The sequence below is a fragment of the Arabidopsis thaliana genome, chromosome 5, assembly GCF_000001735.4.
Source record: "Arabidopsis thaliana chromosome 5, partial sequence".
Classification (NCBI taxonomy): domain Eukaryota; kingdom Viridiplantae; phylum Streptophyta; class Magnoliopsida; order Brassicales; family Brassicaceae; genus Arabidopsis; species Arabidopsis thaliana.
In genome coordinates, this window is record NC_003076.8 from 13,054,469 (window position 1) to 13,075,867 (window position 21,399).

Here is a 21,399-nt window from a genome sequence, read left to right on the forward strand (position 1 = left end):
TAAATACTTACTTAAAAATACTATTTATAGATTTTACTGAATTTATTGTGTCTATGTTGTACTTTTCTCCTCCAAAATAACATCAAGCCCATTTTGTCACATCCGCATAATCATCTCGATATGTGCGTGCCAAATGATATGTAGTCGATCAAACTCTATAAAGCCTTAAAAACTCAACCTCCATATAAGCTCGAGCACATTCCCTAAACTTTTTGCACAAATGCCTTTGTTTACTTTATAAACCTTTAATTTCAAGTTTTGAGACAAATGGTAGATGCAATATCCATGGTGGACAATGGATCAGATATAGGCTATTGCCTCAAGGAGATTTTGGTTTCTATTCGAAAAAAACACAATTTCATGGTCATCTAGTATAATCGATTTGAGCTTCTTGGGAAACCAATTCCAACTATCAATTTTGCTCACCATCCACTACACCAAAAGCAATCAGATAATGGTGATGATCGGGATTTTGAGCCGTAGATACAATTAGAACTCCGCCATATGCAGTCTTCATATGAGTTTTATCCACAATGATGACTTTTCTCATAACTCGGAAGCCTTCAATGGAAGCTCTTTAAGCGAAAAACAATTACTTAAACTTATTTTCCTCATCTACTTCCACATAATAAACTGAATCATGATTCATCTTTTGAATCATGTACATATAACAATGCACAAACCTAAAACCTTTCTCTTGGGAACCTTTAATATCATTTGCTTCTTCTCTTTCTCCTCTCCACGCGCTATAATATATGTGACTTGCACACCAAATCTTCCTTGAACCAATTCAATAAGAGCTTTTGGATTGGAGTGGCAATTTATCTCGGATAATCTTCAACCAATAACGAAGTAACCATAGTCGGTATGCCTCTCTTTTTAATATCATCGCATCCATTATGTGCTTCTGAACCTACAACCACATATCTCAACGGCTCTGATTTATTCACAACAAACTCAAAGACATTGTTATGTACAACCTTTTCAACTAAACTTTATATTGCATCCAAATTCTTGGCCTATCATAATTTCAAACACATAATCTCATAATATTGGTCCACACGCATTTCATTCTAAATATCTATCCTCATTCTCCACCATAACAAGATATTGTTCTGATGGCTCTCCTACATACATAGCAAGGACACCACCATCAATCTCATCCGCTCCACCAATAAGAGATATATCTTCATTATTTGCAACATTTTGTCTAACCAATTCCTCTCTTAATACTTGATCAAATTGTTCATTCTCATCCATCTTCAAATTTGGTTCAACATCATTGTTAACTTTAACATGCAATACACTTCTACTTCTTCACTCACATCCTCAAAATACCACTCTAGATCTTCATCATCCCGAATATAATTTGGTATTCCCTTACGTCCTTGAAATGAGAAGGGAAAGTAACTCACTTTAGGATTTGTCGAAGTCTCATCTACATTTCTCTTCCTTCAAATCTTCTCAATCAACTTTGCATATGTTACCTCTTCTTTTGATTTCTTCAAAATTAATCAAAATTAATGAATACACTTTTTCATCTTCTTTGGTAGAATTCCAAACTACATCTTCTCTAATACTATTATAGTACCCACCATAAGCAAAATGTATGATTTAGAAATTCCAAAGTACCTTCCCCAGTTGTCCCAATTATCTTCTCAATCGCATGGTCCCAATTATCTTCTCAACCGCATGGTAAACAATGCCTTTCCATACCTTCATTTGTAGGGAATGAATCCTCGTTTCATCAATCATTGGTAATATTATCCCTTTTATACTCTCATGAATCTGATCCATCCATCTCCTCAAGATCTTCAGTAGTAACAACAATCTTAGGTTCATCTAAACCACGAAGACCAAACTTCTCCTCCACATCCATAATAGCTTTATCTATTTCCAAACCAGCAGGACCAACCTCCTCCTCCACATCACTAACATGCACGATAACCTTAGCTTCATCCAAACCATCCACAACAACCTTAGTTGTTTCCAAACCACCAAGACTAACCTCCTCCTCCACACCCTTACATGTTTCCAAACCACCAAAACCAACCTTCTTCTCCACATCCAAAACAGTCTTAGTTGTTTTCAAACCAGTAGGACAAAACTCATCCTCCACATCCACAACAGCCTTCGCTACAACCATATCTATTTCCAAACAACAAGGGTCGGCCTCTTCCTCCACATCCACAACATCCTTAGCACTTTCCAAACCATCAGGACTAACCTCCTTCTCTAAAATAGCGTTAGCTTCTTCCACCACCTCATTTCCTCACCAGCTTCTATAGAGTTGTGACCAACCCCGTCCTCCACAACATTAGTTTTTGCCACAGCCTCAGCTTCCTCACCCGCTTCTAAAGAGTTGTCTTCCAAAAACAGCTCCTTGTTTTTACACAATTAGCAAACACTTTTAGAACATTTTTTTACTGGAATTTTGGCATCAAATTCACAAATGTAGAACCAGATTTTTGGTTCCAAGACACCTTTATCCTTGTCTTCTTCCTTGTTTAACCTCAAAATTTGGAGGATATGCTAGCAGTTTCATTATCTCCTCGGGGACAACCAATTGAAAATTATGTGGAACCGGAAAAATCGTCTTCGTATATGCGAAAACCCAAAGCTCTACCCAATAATACTTTGAGCACAAATCATGTAACCGCAACTCGGGCGTTCGTCATTGTTTGTTATAGTTTTAGCCGCTATATCATGCACACATGAATCTTTGTCTATATTTAAAGAAAAAATTGTCATGTGGTGTACAGCGGGTCGATCTCTAGTATGGAACATATTATGATAGCCTAGTGAAAACATTAGTGTCATACAATTCCCAAAACTGAATAAAAACAATTATTATTTCACAGAACAATTACTTGAAGGTAATCTTTTTTCCTTTTTAAAAAAATTTATACAATTTTCAAACTTTTCTATATAATACATAACCATAAAATTCGAAAAATCATAAATTTTAGTAATCAAATCGTCTTATGGTGTACGGCGTGTCGATATCTAGTATGGAACATGATGTATCATGGTTTTTACTGATTTGTAACATAACGTTACAATGATTTTTAGAGTCTTTCTAGTTATTTTCGTATGCTTTTGAATCTTTACAGGTGCATATCTACTTTTGAGAGGTATGGAGCATAATAAAAAAATTTGGAAGTTTTCTAGCAAAGAAGACCAACAAATACGTTATTCACATGTTGGTGTCGATCGAGATCACATCAGTATCGATCGACACCTTTATCGACAAAGGAATTTCCCACGTTTCATCAAGTCTTCAAGAATTGCATAAGCTCCAGAAATTTTCTTTATTTGCAATATAGACCCTGCACATTTTTAGTAACCTATTTTCTTTAATGTCATTGTTTAGACCTAAGCAAGTTTTGTGTGAGAGATTTATACTTTGGGAGAAAAGATTCTGAACTGTTTTATATCTATCTTTTATCATAATTCAATGCAATTTAGTCACATTATGATTTGTAGTTCTTTAATCATGTCTGAGTAGTCTTCTTGTTGGGTTTAGGGTATTTCAATAGGGATTTAGATGGATTAGTAGATCGATAACATGTAAGGATTATTTTTAGAGTTTTCATCTTAATTGTTATTACTACTAGTTCTAGATTGATCGTCTAGAACTTGATCTTAGGTAATAGGTAATTCCGAAAGGCTTCTTATTGTTAGAACTATTATAGAAGAGCCTAATATTTAAGATGTGTATTAACGTTGGTCTAGATACGTAGGTGAACTAATCAAACCTGATAATAATGCATGTTTAGAATTAGGGATTTGCGGGCTAACGTCGGAATCCTTAGTTAGTAGGCATAGTGAGTAATGCGGGCTAACATCGGTTACTCTACATAAGTGATTTTGAGTTCTAGAACGGCGTGTTAACAATCCTAAACATAACTAGATATACAGTTTGTCTAATTCCTGAGATTATCCCTAGACCTGACGCTTTAGTTTTCTGAATCTACAAGTTGATTTAGTGTTTTTTTGTCTTTAATTTGACAATATTTAGGTCTTGATTGGTAACGTTAACTTCGCGTAATTGATTTTTCTTTTTTTGAAAACCGCACTTTTACACCAATCAAGACAAATTAATAATATTTTGTGTTTTTCGGAAAAAGAGGGAGAAAAAACCCCGCAAATTTTAGACATATAATGGGGTGGAACGCGTTTCAAAATCAGACACCCTTTTACATGTGGTCCAATACAATAACGCCAATGAGTTGAGTAAATGCATCTTTATTTTTTTATTTTTTAATGTAAGAGTTTTCTTATATATACACACATCTCTCCACACATCTCTCTCTTCCGTATAAGAAAGCAAAAACTTCTTTTTCCTAAACTATCTTCACATTTCTCTAACTATTTCTACATTTAAGGTAAGTATTTCAAGATATCTCATTAATTTTTTCTATTTATGCTAAATTAACATCACCACCATGATTCTCTCTCTTGTTAACTTATTTATATAGTAATAATTAATTACAATATTCATGTATTTAATTAATATCTACTTTAACTATTATTTAATAATTATACTATATCTTTGTAGTTTATATTTCATCATCTCTATTAGATATATACAGTATATATATATATATATATATCTTTATTTTTAAGTTTCTAATAATTGAAAAGAGACTATTTGATTCCATATCTATAAATTTGTGGTTTTAATTTTTTTTTTTTTTTATAGTAATAGGTTATTAGTTTATGTAGTTACTTAATAACTTAAGTTAGAAAGAAAGAATGATTCGTTAATTATCATAGCAATTGTTAAGATAAATATACATCGCGGAGTTTGGATGTATTAGTCAAATTAATATTATTCGCTAATTTGTAATCCATGTAACTTGGTTTGTCTAATTATACATGTCCGTTAATTATGTAACTAATTTCAATTTTGAAATGTTTCGTATCATTTCTTAGTTATTTGATATAAAATAAAGATTATATATATTAAATATATTTTGTACTTGAATATATATACTTGAATTTATTAATAAAATGAAAATAAATGATATTTGCTTATCAAATTTGTTAAAGGAAAATTATTTCGATTTTAATGATTGCAGATATGTCATCTAATCGTCGACGGAACACAAATCCTTCCACAAGAACAGGTTCAACTCATCCCGAAGTTTCAGCTCTTCCCTCAGAAACAACAGTGCGGGTAAATTTACTTTTAATTGTATTTTCTAAAAGAAAAATATTTACTAAAATTTGACATAGTAAATTACACTTTATTCACTAAATTTGCAGAACAAAGACAAGTACAAATGATCATACATTCAAGAAAAAAACATTAATACAATTGTTCGACGAAGCAATTGCCATGAATAATTATACTCTTAAGCATCTGACTTCTATCGGTAGAGAGTATATGGTTGAAAAGTTCAATTAAGCGTTCGACATGAATATAACTTATGTTTTCTTCAAAAACAAGCTTGATGAATTCAAAAAAAGTTACAAAAGATGGAAGTTTCTTACACATAAAACTGGCATCACTGTTGATCCTGAGACATCAATGATATTTGCATCTGACGTATGGTGGAGAGAACAAGAGTTTGTAAATACATCTAACTTTTTTACTCAGAAAAATATCTTTTAAAATTTTGGTATAAGAATCTAATTGATTCTATAATTTTAGGGATGTGAATTAACAAAAAGTTTCTACCGAAAGCCGCCTGAGTTTTGGGACGTGATGAAACGATGTTTAGTGTTAGATGATGTTCAGTCCCAACCGCAGCATTCATCTCGGCAAAGAAGAGAACAATTAATCAACGAGCAAGCAATTGATGAAGAAAGCGATGATGACTCAGACGCTGATAGTGGTAATGTGCCAGCAACACAAGTTCCCGAGACACAAGAAGAAGAAAAAGTGTATCGTGCTGCTATTGATGGTGATGAAACGTTCCAAAATTCTGCTCCTAGAAACCAACAACGAATTAGGCCTAATTTGCAGTCAACAGGTAGACGTGGAAGTAGTTCACAAAGATCTGGGAGAAGCGCACAAATTTCTGTTGGAAGTGGTTCACGAGGAAATCGTACACGACAATCTTTTAAAACAACCATACAAGACACTATTGCTGGTTATAGAGAATTTGCCATTAGTATAACTACCACATATTTTCACTCAACTAATTAAACAAAAATTAAAAAACATTTTCCAATTACAAATAGTAAATAATTAAAAACAAAATTTCAACGAAAAACATCATAATAATTATGCAAGTAATCTTTCGGAACTCATATAAGTACCTTCATTTTTTATATATAAACATAAAAAATTATGTTTAAAAAGAGTTTAATATATAAACTACATTTATTTTTTATTATCAAATATTACCAATACATTTATAAATGAAATTATTTCTAAAACATATAATATCAATTAAAATTAATAAATCAATCAATGTGTGGATAATAATAATTTTAATGCAAAAAATCATTGGTTCAAATAATATTAAAAATATATTACATTTCATAATACATAAGCAAATTTCTGATTTCAAATAACAATACAATAAATTTTGTAATTTACTACGATAAATTTTGTGTAATAACAATATATCAATCATCTCACATCCAATTGATGTTCGCCCTAGCCGCTTTTGCTCTCTGGCACAATCACCGAGAACTCAATTTTCGGCGGCGTCGGCTCCGGTCGACGTCGCAGGACCTTTTGCTCACCATCTTCGTTGTCTCCTATGTCTCATGATCCTGTTTTTGTTTATTTCTAGTCTCATCGGAATTTTGCCGAAATCTCGAATCTCTGCTCCCGTCATGCTTCAGCTTCATTTTCAACATCTCTATCTCCTCTCTTCTTATCTGATGGATCTTCTCGGCGAATTTGTTTTCCCAAGCTTCTTCTCGCAGAGGTTTATATCGGAAGAAGAGTCATCTAAGTCTATTTGCGCATCATTGGAAAAATCAGAACTTTCTAGCTCTAGATCTGGACCATCACCAATGGCACAAACAGTTTGTACTCACCGAATTTCGTTGATGGCAAGAGTATCTCTTGGACCGTCTGTTGCACCTATTCCGGTGAGTTCGTCGACGGCGCACGACGTCTCTCAAAGCTGTCTAGTTGCTCCCCTTGCTTTCCTCAGGTCTGTGTCGTTCATCAACTTGCCAAATTCAATTCTAAAGATGTCCTGCTCAATTATGACTGGTAGTGGACGCCACGTTAGGGTAGTAGTGATATCTTTAGGCTGGATTTGTCACTATCAATCACGAAACCTGTTGAATCTAGAAGTTTTCTTGCTATCCGATGAAAAATTATCTTTGAAGCTTCTTGGATTAATGCTACACTCGACCCATAGCTTGCGTGATTCTGGTCACCATTTTGCTCAGTTGGGACTCATAGTTCGAGTAACAACTTTTTCAAGTTCAAGCTTAATCATTCCGCCTCATACTTATTGGGCGATGCATATCAACACTCTCGAACCATTTTGGAGAAACCGCCTCGGTATGTTCAATCTAACCTTATCTCAAGTCCTCTTAAATCGGATATTCATTGCCTTGGATTGAATGGACGTGGACTACACTCTAGCCTCGCTTTACTATCCTTCTTTTGGCCTTGTGATTACTTTTGGCGACTCCTACAAACCATAGAGAAACCATCCTTGCAAAACCATCCTTGCAAACCCTTAGTCTCCTTTATGGAGCACCTTAACAAAAGCTCTTTGGCGTTATTCGCGCGAGCTCTTTATGACCACTTGTTGGTCGGGGATTTTTCGAAGCTCGTCTTCATAATTGGATCCTTCAAGACATCAAAAGATCTTTCAAACATTGCAAGCCTTTCAAAGTTGTGCATCTCTTTGGAAAACTCTTTGAGTCTCTATCCTTACTTATGTATTTTGTCACTTTCAAGTTGTATGAACATGCCTCTTGTGAGGTACTAATCTAATGAAGTGATTGTTTGCACAATAAAAAAAAAATAAAAAATAAAAAATAAAATATAAAGTATATATATATATATATATATATATATATATCAATCAAAAGATCATATGACTACTTATTATAAGCATGTTTATATATATATGTATATATTGGAACATATACGACAATGATTTTTTCTTGTATATGTAACGCACGTAATTAAAAGAAAATGAAGAATCAGATTATGGGTTAAATTGATCGTTTTGAAACTATCTAATTTCAGGGAAATATCTGAGAAATTCAAAAGTCTGGGGTAGAATCTGTAACTAGATAAAAGACCGGGGACCGAAATGCAAAGAACGTGAAAAGAGGTAGAAATCGAATTGATCCTTTCCAAAAATGAAGGAGAGTTTTTGGCAAATTGAATCTTCGTTTCTTAACCCTAATATGTTGTATATTTATGCGTTTTAAAGCCCCAATGAATTAGAAGCCACATCCATTGTCAATTTGAAACTTTTGGTTGGTGGTGGCATCTATTGTTGGTGGTTTAGTACTAAGTTGTTTTCAGTCTCCCTAAGAGCTTTGGGGAGAATTAGGAGTTGTTCTATACCTTCCTAGAAAGCCCTCATTCATATGAATCCATCGCTAGTGACATCTCATTAAACGAAAGTCGGAATTGATAGAAATCTGATTGGCAAGTATTTTCGATTTTGTTGATTCATGGTCAAATTGGGATTTTTATACACCAGTTCTTAAAGTTTGAAACCGATTTTGTTATAGTATGGCTATGTAGAATACTCGATTGAAAAAAGAATTTTGAATTGGCTGAGTTTTGAATTTAAACCGATAGTAGTTTGGACCGGTTCGGCTTTGTTTATATCGGTTTTGGAAAGTCTGATACATGAATAAGATTGAACTTGATTTAATCTTTCTAATGGTATATGGTACGTAATTTAATAATCTACGGCTGAATTTAGGAGAATTAATTGAGGATTTGGAGCGTGGGTAGAATTGCTGCTAACCGTCCGTCAATCTGAAAATATTTTTCAAGTGAATTCTAACTCCCTTATTAGTTATTATACATTTGTATAATATTTTAGGAGTATGATAAAAAGAATAAATGAAATATTTTTATATTCTGAAAATTGATTTGCTTGCTTTCATAATTAATTTGGTTATGATTATAATAATAAGATATGTTATTTTGTTAAGACCGATGTACATTTGTATAATATTTGAGAATAAAATAGAAAGAACATTTGGATTATTTGAACATGTGAATTCTGAAAATTGATTATTTGATTTAATGTGATTATTCTGAATATGATTCTTATGATGAAATATGTTATTCTCCTAAGACCGGTATCAGCATGCGACTCTGATTTTGCTAGCTCTATTGAAGAATCTGTGGCGGTCGGTATCGCCAACAAATGTAGTTTGTATTTTGTTAGTCTATTAGTTGTATTGAGGTCGGTTAATGGTATGGACCGTACTTCCTTATCACCTCGTTAGGGGCCAGCATCCCTATCGAGTATATTATGTAAATATTCTGTTAGTATATGGTTTGGGTCAACCAATACCGGGATTTTACCATTTCGACATGCATTGCTAGAAACCTGGTCGTTCAGTTCTGATGTATTATTCTGTTCTGCTGTCATTATTTTGCTCTACTGATATTATTATGTTCTAATGATTTGATCATATATTTTTATAGTATAAGTTATGTGTTTACTTTATCTAAAATTAATTGAATTGAAATTTATGTCTGTTAGTAACAACACGTAAATATTATTCTGTACGGGATCAGACCGTGTTGGTACTTGTTTGTCCGGTTTGTAGTCTCATTGGGCGATTTTTCGCTCAGATAAATTCTGATTCCGTGCAGAGATCATTGAGGAGGTGGAGCGTGCATCTGAGGTTTAGAGTTTGTATTTTTATCGTAGAGCGAGAATTGGTAGATTTTCCAACGTTTTTGATTTGTTTTGTTTCTTTTTTAGATCTGGAGTTTGTTTTTTTAGATTTTAAACTTTATACATTATGGGAATGTTGGTATTTTTATTATTTCATTTTAATTGATGTTCCGAAAATTCTTTTAAATTTTTTGAGCGTTACAATAAACTTATTATGAACATTCACTCGTTATAATTAGTCATATTAATTATTATTATTATTTATTTTCTGTTGTATGTAAAGGATAAAGTTGTATATATACAAGAAACAAATATCTTATTGCATCATTTCAAGCATATTATAATTTTATGAATGAGTAGTGAAATAACATGCCCAACATAATCCTTTTTTTTGTCAACCGATGGTGATCTCATTAATTGCAAAAAGGTACAGCTGAAATAGAGTTTAATGCTGCTTTGGCTATAGTATCTGCCGAAACATTGCTCGCTCTTTTAACATAACGAAAACAGATCTCATCAAAATAGAGAGAAAGGGTAAGGATGTCGTGAAGAATCCCTCGGAGCTCCTCCGGTTGGGGCTCCCCATTAAGTGCTTTGACCAGCTGTTGCGAGTCTGAAGCTAGTGAGAGTTTTTTGAAACCAAAATCCACAGCCTGATGAATTGCAAGGAAGAGCGCAGAGGCTTCTGCCATTAGAGGTGAGCAGATCTTCTTTCCCGTGGCTTGTCCCTGCGATTCGAATTGAGTGGAGAAGTTCACAAAAGTCCAGCCATATCCCGCATCTCCTGAATCCCTCCAAGCTGCATCTGTAAAACAGATCGTTGTTTCGATGTCAACAGGCTCCACACCAAGAGGCGAGGATAGAGGGCTTGGCGGTAAGAGTGGGTTTCGGATGGGTTGGATCTGAGCCTCATTCCATTCTTTAGCATAGGTAATTGCTTGGGTGATTAGGTCTCCACTTGATTGCTGCTTTTTCTCAAAAATCATCTTATTCCTGCAGATCCAGATCATCCATAGAATCCAGGGGAAAAGAGGACCGTGGTTTAGCCCGATAGGCGGGAGAACTTTGAGATGGTTAGACGCTTCAAGCCCCTGCTTCAAACTTGAGATTCGGGAGGGAGAGAGGCTTATCTTGAAGGGTGTTTGAAGCCAAACTTGCTGAGCGAACTGACAATGAAACAACATATGGAGGCAAGTCTCTTCGTCGCCACAGTGAGGGCAGAAAGCGTCAGGATTGATCCACCGAGCTCTCAAATTTGCTCCCACAGGTAATGCATTTTTCATAGCTTTCCAGAGAAAAAACTTGACTTTTGGTGAGCAATGTTTATTCCAGATTTCCTTGTTCCAGTTGAAAACAAGAGGTGAGCTAGGCAGGTGTGGCAAAGAAGTTTTGGATGATGAAGCTGCATGGTAGCCGCTTTTTGCACTGTACTCTCCTGACTTAGTAAGAAGCCATACATATCTATCTTTTGCACCAAATCTACTGGGTCTTAGTTCTAAGATTTGTTGTTCATACTGTGGTAGGATCTGAGAGATCTTCATTCTGTCCCAAGTCTTCGAAATTGGAGAAATGAGATCCTCAACTTTCATTTGCTGTGATTGCTCTGTAGGAGGACCCATGGGGGTTGTGGAGGAGGATAAAGAGATCCAGGGATCCTTCCACACCAAAGAATCTGACCCGGAGCCAATAGATTTGCCCAGATGGGTCTTGAGTAAGTCTTTTCCCACACAGATTCCACGCCAGCCCAACATAATCCTAAAAGTTAAAATTCATTATATATACAAGAACATAACAGTTTGAATTCTCCTCCGATTAAAATGTTGTATATATAACAATTTGAATTCTCCTCCGATTTTAGTCTCTAATCTAATTATTGTTTGATCTAATTATAGAAAATCTTAATAACCCGCCTAAATCAGAATATTTCAAAAAAAATCAAAAATATTAAATCATTTTTCCAGATTCAAATATTTCATGGGTGAAACGTATTCTTACACGAAATAAACGTAAATTAAAGTAAATTGTATACAAACAAATATCAGAGCCCAATATATTTACACAATAATTTCTTTCAATCATTTTATCTCGTACATAATGATATGTCTATAATTTGCATGTTTTCAGTGTTCATTCATCATCGTTTTGAGTCTAGTTTCATCATTCATCACTGTTTTATATCATTTCTCATCATTCTTGCAAACTTTGTATGATTAGGTTAGCTTTGCATACATATTGCATTTTTGAGTTGTTTTCAGGTGATTTAGAGCTGTTGGCGAGCAAACTGGAAGAAGCGAGCCGGAACTAGAGGACATACTCGACCCCAGGTCGAGTACATCCAGCACCATACTCGACCCCCAGGTCGAGTGACATTGGAGCCATTCTTCCATCTACTCGACCCCCTGGTCGAGTAACAGCAGCTCAGGCCACTCGATGACATCACTCGACCCCCTGGTCGAGTATATCCTTCACCAATCATCGCCATCACTCGATCAAGCACTCGACCACATATTCAGAGTCGACTCAAATCCGCACTCAACCAGACAAGCTGAGAACAATGAAGAGAAGAGGAGAAGAAGAAGTGTTTGGAAACGGCCTGGAGCTCCATCGGATCACGAAGCCCATCTCGGCCCATTATCACTCTATGGGTCGGGCGATTAGGTTACTGGCCCGTCTATTATCATTTAATTTCGTTTTGTATAAATAGGTGTCTGGGAGTTTTGTCCTGAGACATCTAGTCGACATTGATTGATCATCTTTATATTTTTAATATGTCTAATTTGAAAACCATTTTGGTTTTATTCGCCAACTTTATGATAACGATTTTTAATTTAGTTTTCATATAAGTATACCAAGAGTTATTGATATGTAATATATTTTTCATTCAAATAATTTTGAGTTATTACTATATGATATTGAAAGTTTTTAATCAATAATTTTAGTAGTAAGAAAACAATATAACAGTGAAAATAACCAAAAAATAAATTTACTTTTAAAAGATAATTTACACTTACAATTTTGTTAAGTATTATTTTTGGTAAATTTGATTTTAGTTATAAGAATATAAATCGATCCATCGGACGGGTCCTTATCTAGTAAACACATAAACTGTTTTCTTCAAAAGAAAATAAAGAGTTTTAAGCATAATTATAAGACATAAGCAGAAGTGTAGGAGAATAAGAGGATCTTAGGCAGCAATGGTAGAGCCACAAGATTGACGTCTAAGCATCCAAGTCATTCTCAAATTTGAGGTCTCCAACAACAAGAACATCTATCTGCACTCTTTGTTCATAAATAAATCCATCGCAAACATGTAAAGATCACTACCTTTCTCAACCTCTTCCATGGAGTTCAAACACTTCATGCATTCCCTAACCAATGCACTTGATGGAATCTTCTCCACCACCTCGATATTGATCCTTTGACATGGCGCAGGAGTTACAGTTTTCACATCTTGTGACTCTTCAACACCAACACCGTTAAATACCACGTAATGCAGAGTAGGCTCAAGATTGTCATCATCATCAGCTCCACCTTCAATCCATGTGACTAGCTCGTTTAGGTCTAGTGTTAATCAAATATATTTTCCTATGAATATTTCTTCTTTTTTAGAAGATAAGAAGATTAACAAATAAAAATAATAATATAAGTTTAATATATTTCATATATTATTTTCCAAAAATTTACATTTCTATTTTTCATATATTGTTTTTTTCCTTTTTACAAATATCTTTGTACATAAAATAATAATAAAAATTAAAATATTAATTAATGAGATGACTAAAATATTCAATGTGATTGCTAACTTTAATTGGTCGTTTTAAATCCCATGTAGACGGCCTTAAAAGCTCATCACTTCGACTTTTATAATTAAAGTTGGAATAAGAAATTTTTGTAAGACTAATAATGATGTTTTTATAATAAATATCCTATTTTCTAAAGTAATAAAATTTACAAATAAATTTACATTTTGTTATTTTCATTTTTATGAATTTCATAACAAAATTATATTCAGAATTATTTCATATTTTTAGATTTTTGGTTTATAAATTTAATAATCTTTACAATATTAAAACTTTACATTTGATTACTTTTATATTACATTTTTAATAACACAACATCATAGTTAGAAATGTATCCATATTTCAAATATTTCTTTTATTGTCTTTTTTTTTTTTTAATTTTTTACAAAAAATTAAGAGATTATTTTTAGACGTCTTACGTTTTTTTTTTTTTTACATATGTTTTTCTTTAAAAATTTACATTTTTTCATATCTATTGGTATTTTTGCTTTTTAAAAGTATCTTAATTAAGTAATTTATAACTTTTAAAATGTCAGTTGATGCAATGGCTAATCCGGATTGGTAGTTTTAAATCTCATGACAGCCTAAGGAGCTTATAGGCTCGACTTTTAAACCATACATAATGAATCTATGAAAGTAATGATTATCGAGCTAAACGTATTTTATATATCTAGATGCCTTCTATGATATTGAACTTCTTTCTATTTAGGTCATGAGGATTACTCCTTTCACGCTGCAAGTAACAACAAAACTCAAGAAATCAAAGAAGTGAAGAACAAAGAGAAAAATGAAATTTGTATCATAAAACTGATCAATGTGTAAATTTCACATATAAACTACAATTCAAGTAAGGAAACGATTGTTAAGCTTGCGAAATTTTAATCAAATCCAAAAGCAGTCCATGCAAATCAAAGACGAATTGTAATGGTATAACACATTTGCTAAACACACTTGCAAAAGCTCATCTTCCATCCATGGCAAGCTTTCCAATGCTCATACTAAAAAAAATTGGCATTGTATAGTCATAAGTGTAACACCCGTAAATAGAAAAATCGGTTAGGGTTTATACTTAAATCGTCCGGTTTAATCGGTTGGGTTAATTGGAAATCCTAGAGTGTGCCTATAAAAGAAAGAAACTCAAAATTAGGGCTTTAGTTAGCCACTTTTCGTTTTATAAAAGAGAAAAATAGAGAGAAAGAGAAGAACCAGAATCATTAGGGTTTGGGAGGAAACGGTTGCGACATATCAAATCGTTTTCAAAGGTAACGAAATTTAGTAGAGTTATTCCCAAGTATTTTATCGATATTCTCCAGTTTACAGAAGTGGATTTGGATTATAATTGGTTGAGTTATTCGCAGTTTCGTGAGACACGTTTTCTCAGACGCGAATTAGGACCAGCAAGGATTGTAACTAACATCGTAATATCATCTGGTTTCCGATCGGCACGAGTTTTCGTGAGAAGCTTTGTAACGTCTAAAGCTAGCGTTTCACCAGAGGGATTTAATAGTTAACGACTGGTTTGTAGTTTAGGGTTTTGTCTTTGAGACTGTTTGTTTCTGTTTTTCATGTCCAGTTTGCTTCAAGGTTGCTTTTGGTTGTGATTTATTGTAGGACGTTTCTGGACTGTTTCAGACGCAAGAAATGTCTCTCCTGGGTTTAATTGTTGTTAGAATCAATTTGTTAAGGTGAATGCGTGACCATGAGCTTATCTAAGCGATCGGATTGTGTGATTTGTTTTGTGTGATGGTATGTAGGTGTGGTGAATGTGTTTTTGGGTGAATTGTTTAATGACTGGTTTGTTTATGATGTATTTGTGATTATACCCTTTTAATTGCTTTTGTGTATAGTTCGTAAATGGGAGGATCGCCTCACTAAGTATTTGTGATAATACTTACGCATCTCTTTCTTTTTGGTGCAGGTAAAGATAAAGTGTGATTGTGGAATCATGGCAAGGAAGAGAGGATGATCTAGGAACTCGTTTGGTTTATTTTTGTGTTTTGGTTATTGGAACCGGTTAGGGTTGTGTTATAATTGTTAGTTATTCTTGGTTTTGTTGGTTGAATTATTTATGTACTCATAAAATAGTATTTTTGACTTGCGGTTTAAATGTTGCTTTATTGGTTGGTTTAATTAAGTATTTATGGGAATATTTAATTATGTTTTTTAAAAAAATGGTCGGGTTGTTTCAATTTGGTATCAGAGCGATCACGGTTCTAGGATGTGTAGAAAAAATTAACTGATGAATTATTTTCCTGATGATTGATGTGAGATGAGCTAGGGTGTTAGCATACTGAGGATTGATTATGGAGTGTTTAGTCAATTGTGTGTTGTTGGAGTCCTAGCATCATCTTCTCCGAGCCTTAAATGATATTCCACTGTAAGTTGTTTGTGATATATTCGTTTATTCTAGTTTCTTAGCCTTTTGTTCTTGAGTAGCGCAGATGGTTAGAGGAGCTAAGTTCGTGGTCGTGGTCGTGGTCGCGGTAGAGGACGAGTCCTCGAGGGTACCAGCGAGAGTGATGGCTACAGTGCTACAGTTGCGCAGAGTGTGGGTTCGCAGCCTGAGTTTGTGGAGCCCGGGGCTGGGGACGGTCTCGATGCCGATATAGCTGGTGCAGCCGGAGTGGGGACTGGTGGAGCTGGTGTCGGTGCCGGTGTGTATGTCGTTGGTGCTGAGGACCCAGGAGTGATGGGTGCCGCAGCCGGAGGAGCACAGGTTCCAGAAGTTGGTTTGGCGGGCCTGCTGAGGCAGTTGTTGGAGAGGTTACCAGGTGTGGTACCAGTGCAGGCTCCAGTTACGCCACGAGTGGCGAAGGTGCAGCAGAGGGCTGCGGTTGCTGAGGAGGTTCCATCTTATTTGAGGACAATCGAGCAGTTGTAGAGGATTGGCACCGAGTATTTTTCTGCTGGTACTAGTCCTGAGGAGGCTGACAGTTGGCGGTCGCAGGTTGAGCGGAATTTCGGTTCGAACAGATGTCCGATGGAGTATCGGGTGGATTTGGCAGTGCATTTTAGAGGGAGATGCATATCTATGGTGGCGGAGTGTGACTGCCAGGAGGAGGCAGGCGGATATGTCTTGGGAAGATTTCGTGACTGAGTTTAATGCCAATTACTTTCCTCAGGAGGCGCTCGACCGTATGGAGACGCGTTTTCTTGAGTTGACAAAGGGTGAGCGGTCGGTTCGAGAGTATGATCGAAAGTTTAACCGACTCTTGGTGTCTGCGGGTCGGGGCATGAAAGATGACTAGGCCCAGATGATGAAGTTCTTGAGGGGACTTCGACCAGATTTGAGGGTGCGGTGTAGAGTATCGCAATACACCACGAAAGCAGCACTGGTGGAGACGGCTGCTGAGGTAGAGGAGGACCTTCAGAGGCAGGTGGTGGCAGTGATTCCCGCGGTACAGCCGAAGAAGACTCAACATCAGGTGGCACCTAGCAAGGGCGGCAAGCCTGCGTAGGGGCAGAAGAGGAGGTGAGATCATCCTTCCAGAGCCGGACAGGGTGGTCGTGCAGGATGTTTTTCTTGTGGGAGCCTTGACCACAAGGTAGCGGATTGCACGCAGCGAGCTGAGACGAGGGAGTGCTACCACTACAGGGAGAGAGGACATCTCATGCCGAATTATCCTAAGTTGCAGCGGATGGCAGTGGCGAGAGTACAGCCGGCAGGGAGCGCAGGTGCAACAGGGAGTGCAGCAAAATGTGCAGCAGTTAGCACATATTGCAGCGGCACCGCAAGGTTACACTACGCGTGAGATAGGCGGTACCAGCAATAGAGCGATCACTGTTATGATTTCTAAGACTCAGACTTTGTGAATTATTTCTGTTGTTTTTGGATATCATTGTTTTGTGATGAATGTTAGGGTTCTTAACACATGAGGTTTGTGTAGGGACCTTATTACTGGGCGGTGTAGAGGCCCATGTGTTGTTTGACTCTGGAGCATCGCATTGCTTCATTACCCTGGAGAGTGCCTCGCGCGGCAACATCCGTGGGGATCCTGGTGAGCAGTTTGGAGCCGTCAAGGTTGCTGGAGGGCAGTTTCTAGCGGTTCTGGGGTGAGCTAAGGGTGTGGATATTCAAATTGCAGGGGAGTCGATGCCGACAGATTTGATTAGCAGTATTGTAAAGTTGTATGATGTTATTGTGGGAATGGATTGGTTGGATCATTACAGAGTACATCTTAACTGGCACCGTGGGAGAGTTTCTTTTGAGCGGCCAGAGGGGAGGTTGGTTTATTAGGGAATAAGACATACCTCAGGGAGTCTCGTCATCTCAGCAGTGCAGGCAGAGAAAATGATCGAGAAGGGCTGCAAGGCTTACCTGGTGATGATATCTATGCCGGAGTCTGTGGGGCATGTAGCAGTGAGCGACATTCGGGTTGTTCAGGAGTTCGAGGATGTGTTTCAATCGTTGTAGGGATTACCACCATCACGGTCTGATCCTTTCACGATTGAATTGGAACTAGGGACAGCGCCGTTGTCTAAGGCACCCTACAGGATGGCTCCAGTGTTGAGCCTGAAGGAGATGTTGACGAGTACACCAGTGTTAGCATTGCTAGAGCATGGAAAGCCTTACATAGTGTATACTGATGCCTCGAGAGTTGGTTTGGGTTGTGTTTTGATGCAGCGTGGGAAGGTTATTACCTATGCATTGCGGCAGTTGAGGAAGCATGAGGACAACTATCCTACTCACGATTTGGAGATGGTTGCAGTAATCTTTGCCTTGAAGATTTGGAGTTTTATCTTTATGGCGGGAAAATGCAGGTGTTCACGGATCATAAGAGTCTAAAGTATATCTTCACTTATCCAGAGCTGAACCTGAGGTAGAAGCGATAGATGGAGCTGGTGGCTGATTATGATCTAGAGATAGCCTAGCATCCTCGTAAGGCTAATGTGGTTGCAGACGCGTTGAGCCGTAAGCGCGTGGGTGTGGCACCAGGGCAGAGTGTTGAGGCCTTGGTGAATGAGATTGGTGCTTTGCAGTTGTGTGTTGTGGTAGGGGAGCCATTGGGATTCGAAGCTGTGGATCGAGCAGATCTTCTGAGTAGAATGCGGTTGGCTCAGGAGAAGGATGAGGGGTTGATTGCGGCTTCTAAGGCAGAGGGCTCTAAGTATCAGTTTGCAGCTAATGGGACTATCCTTGTGCATGGGCGAGTTTGTGTGCCTAAGGATGAGGAGTTGAGACGCGAGATCTTGAGTGAGGCTCATGCAAGCATGTTTTCCATTCATCCAGGAGCGACTAAGATGTACCGAGACCTCAAGCGGTACTATCAGTGGGTCGAGATGAAGAGGGATGTAGCTAATTGGGTCGTAGAGTGCGATGTTTGCCAGTTAGTTAAGGCTGAGCATCAGATGCCGGGTGAGTTTACCCATCCCTGAGTGGAAGTGGGATTTTATCACGATGGATTTTGTGGTTGGGTTGCCTGTGTCTCGAACCAAAGATGCTATTTGGGTGATCGTTGACCGTCTGACTAAGTCAGCTTATTTTCTGGCCATCAGAAAAATAGATGGAGCGGCTGAATTGGCTAAGAAATATGTGAGCGAGATCGTGAAGTTGCATGGAGTACATGTGAGTATTGTGTTAGACATGGACTCTAAGTTTACATTTGGGTTTTGGAGAGCCTTCAGGCAGAGATGGGCACTAAGGTGCAGATGAGCACGACTTATCATCCTCAGACAGATGGGCAATCTAAGAGGACTATCCAGACGCTTGAGGATATGTTGCGGATGTGTGTCTTGGATTGGGGAGGTCATTGGACGGATCACTTGAGTCTGGTAGAGTTTGCTTATAACAACAGCTATCACGCGAGTATTGGTATGGCTCCTTTCGAGGCGTTATATGGGAGGCCATGCAGGACACCGTTATGCTGGACCCAAGTGGGGGAGAGGAGCATATATGGTGCAGATTATGTTCAGGAGACCACAGAGAGGATCCAGGTTCTTAAGCTGAACATGAAGGAAGCTCAGGATCGACAGTGGAGTTATGCTGACAAGAGGAGGAGAGACCTTGAGTTTGAGGTTGGGGACAAAGTGTATCTCAAGATGGCCATGTTGCGAGGTCCAAACAGGTCTATCTCAGAGACTAAGTTGAGTCTGAGGTACATGGGTCGTTCAGGATTGTTGAGAGGGTGGGACCAGGGGCATACAGGTTAGAGTTGCCAGATGTTATGCGTGCGTTTCACAAGGTCTTTCATGTGTCGATTCTGAGGAAGTGTCTTCACAAGGATGATGAGGTGTTGGCTAAGATTTTAGAGGATCTTCAGCCCAACATGACTTTGAAGGCGAGACCAGTGAGGGTTCTCGAGAAGAGGATCAAGGAACTTCGGCGGAAGAAGATTCCTTTGATCAAAGTCCTGTGGGACTGCGATGGTGTGACAGAGGAGACTTGGGAGCCAGAGGCGAGGATGAAGGCAAGGTTCAAGAAGTGGTTCGAGAAGCAGGTTACTGCATGAATTTGCCTTTCCTTGGTTTCCAGTTTCAGTGTTGTTGAGTTTTTGAGCTTTTGAGTTGTTGTTCTTATTTCTCTTTCATTTTTATTTTCGTTTGGAGTTGTAACGATCATGACATTTGATGATTTATAAGATGAGTATTTGTTTTCTTAGATTTGACTTGAGTTGTCTTATTTAAGAATGTGTTGTGCGGTTTCCAAGAATGGAAAGTTTTCCATAAAGGACTTGTCTATTTTTGGAAAGGTTAAGTAAATAACCTAAGAAATAGGTGTGTTTACGAGATAGCCGAGAATTGGTCATAAGAGTGTTCCCGAGGGGATATGATGGATGGTGAGGTATAAAGGTGTCCTACGCAAATCCATGAGAGAGTCTGAAGATATGCTCGGAAGCGTTTAGAATTGTTTGCTCGAGGGACATGAGGGTCCCAACGACTCGTGAGGAGCGGGATATGCTCCTGAGGTACCGGTAACTCGAGGGGCTTGGTGTCTTTAGAGTCAGTGGCGGATCTAGAACGTTATTCTACTCGGGCACCACTAATTATTTACAAATAATGTATAAATTGTTGTCAAAAACAAAAATGTATAAATAAAATATGTAATATAATACGGCTAAAAATGTTACATATGCTAATTTTTTTGTAAATTTTGTATTGATTTTGAAGTTTATTGTGATGGGATAAATTTTTATGCTAAACTATTTTATATAAATTTTTACTTATAAGTTATAACCATTAAGAAAAGGAAAGTGAAAGAAACTTAGGGAATCAAATATACAATTAGTATTGATGGTGGGATATTGGATTATAGAAAATGAAATAAAAAGTGTTGTTGAGGGGAAAGAAACCTAAATTGCAAAGTAAAAAGTGTTAATTACCATAAATAAAACAAAGGAATAATAAGAAAGAGATAATAAACGAATCAAAAGTCTATTTAGCCTAGGGCACTATTGAAAATTTGTCTGATTTTACCATGATTCAATAAAATAATTATAACTATAAGCATAAAATTTTCAAGAGTAGTGTAGGGCACGTGCCCATATAGCCTTGCACATAGATCCGCCCCTGTTTATAGTGCAAGGGGTACGATGGCTTCGGGTGACGATCCGAGAGCACGGTTTAGCGTGATGACTCGAGAGCGAGTTTTGAGGTATTATTTTCTCCAAGTGTCGTAACTCGGTGACTTTGTAGCTGAGAGTGAGCCGACACAACTCTGGGTTTGACTTTGAGTAGGGAAGATAATACGTGTGATACCCGAGATACCGTAGGCCGATGCTTGAAAGTGACGGTTTATGCTCGAAGATTGCGATCTGAGAGTGGAGAGTGAGTTGTGAACAACAATGACTAGTAAA

At 37.1% G+C, this 21,399-nt stretch overlaps 1 protein-coding gene and 3 pseudogenes across 4 annotated transcripts; 3 read left to right on the plus strand and 1 right to left on the minus strand.

The window, feature by feature from the left end:
- On the minus strand, positions 1–1,260 carry AT5G34840 (annotated as a pseudogene; the record flags this gene model as incomplete). Its single annotated transcript has 1 exon — positions 1–1,260.
- Positions 1,261–1,429: 169 nt separating this feature from the next.
- Positions 1,430–2,452, plus strand: AT5G34848 (annotated as a pseudogene). Its single transcript has one exon.
- A 4,114-nt stretch (positions 2,453–6,566) lies between these two features.
- Positions 6,567–7,762, plus strand: AT5G34869 (uncharacterized protein). Its single transcript, NM_001085163.2, has one exon. It carries the CDS (start codon positions 6,727–6,729, stop codon positions 7,540–7,542), a length of 816 nt encoding a protein of 271 aa, NP_001078632.1. The 5' UTR covers positions 6,567–6,726; the 3' UTR covers positions 7,543–7,762.
- Positions 7,763–16,065: 8,303 nt separating this feature from the next.
- Positions 16,066–20,289, plus strand: AT5G34849 (annotated as a pseudogene; the record flags this gene model as incomplete). The annotated part of the gene is made up of 1 exon: positions 16,066–20,289.
- Between the last annotated feature and the right edge of the window lie 1,110 nt (positions 20,290–21,399).

Bases quoted from the DNA above. Each gene is read 5' to 3' on its own strand.
- AT5G34869 (NM_001085163.2), top strand. From the start codon at position 6,727: ATGATCCTGTTTTTGTTTATTTCTAGTCTCATCGGAATTTTGCCGAAA.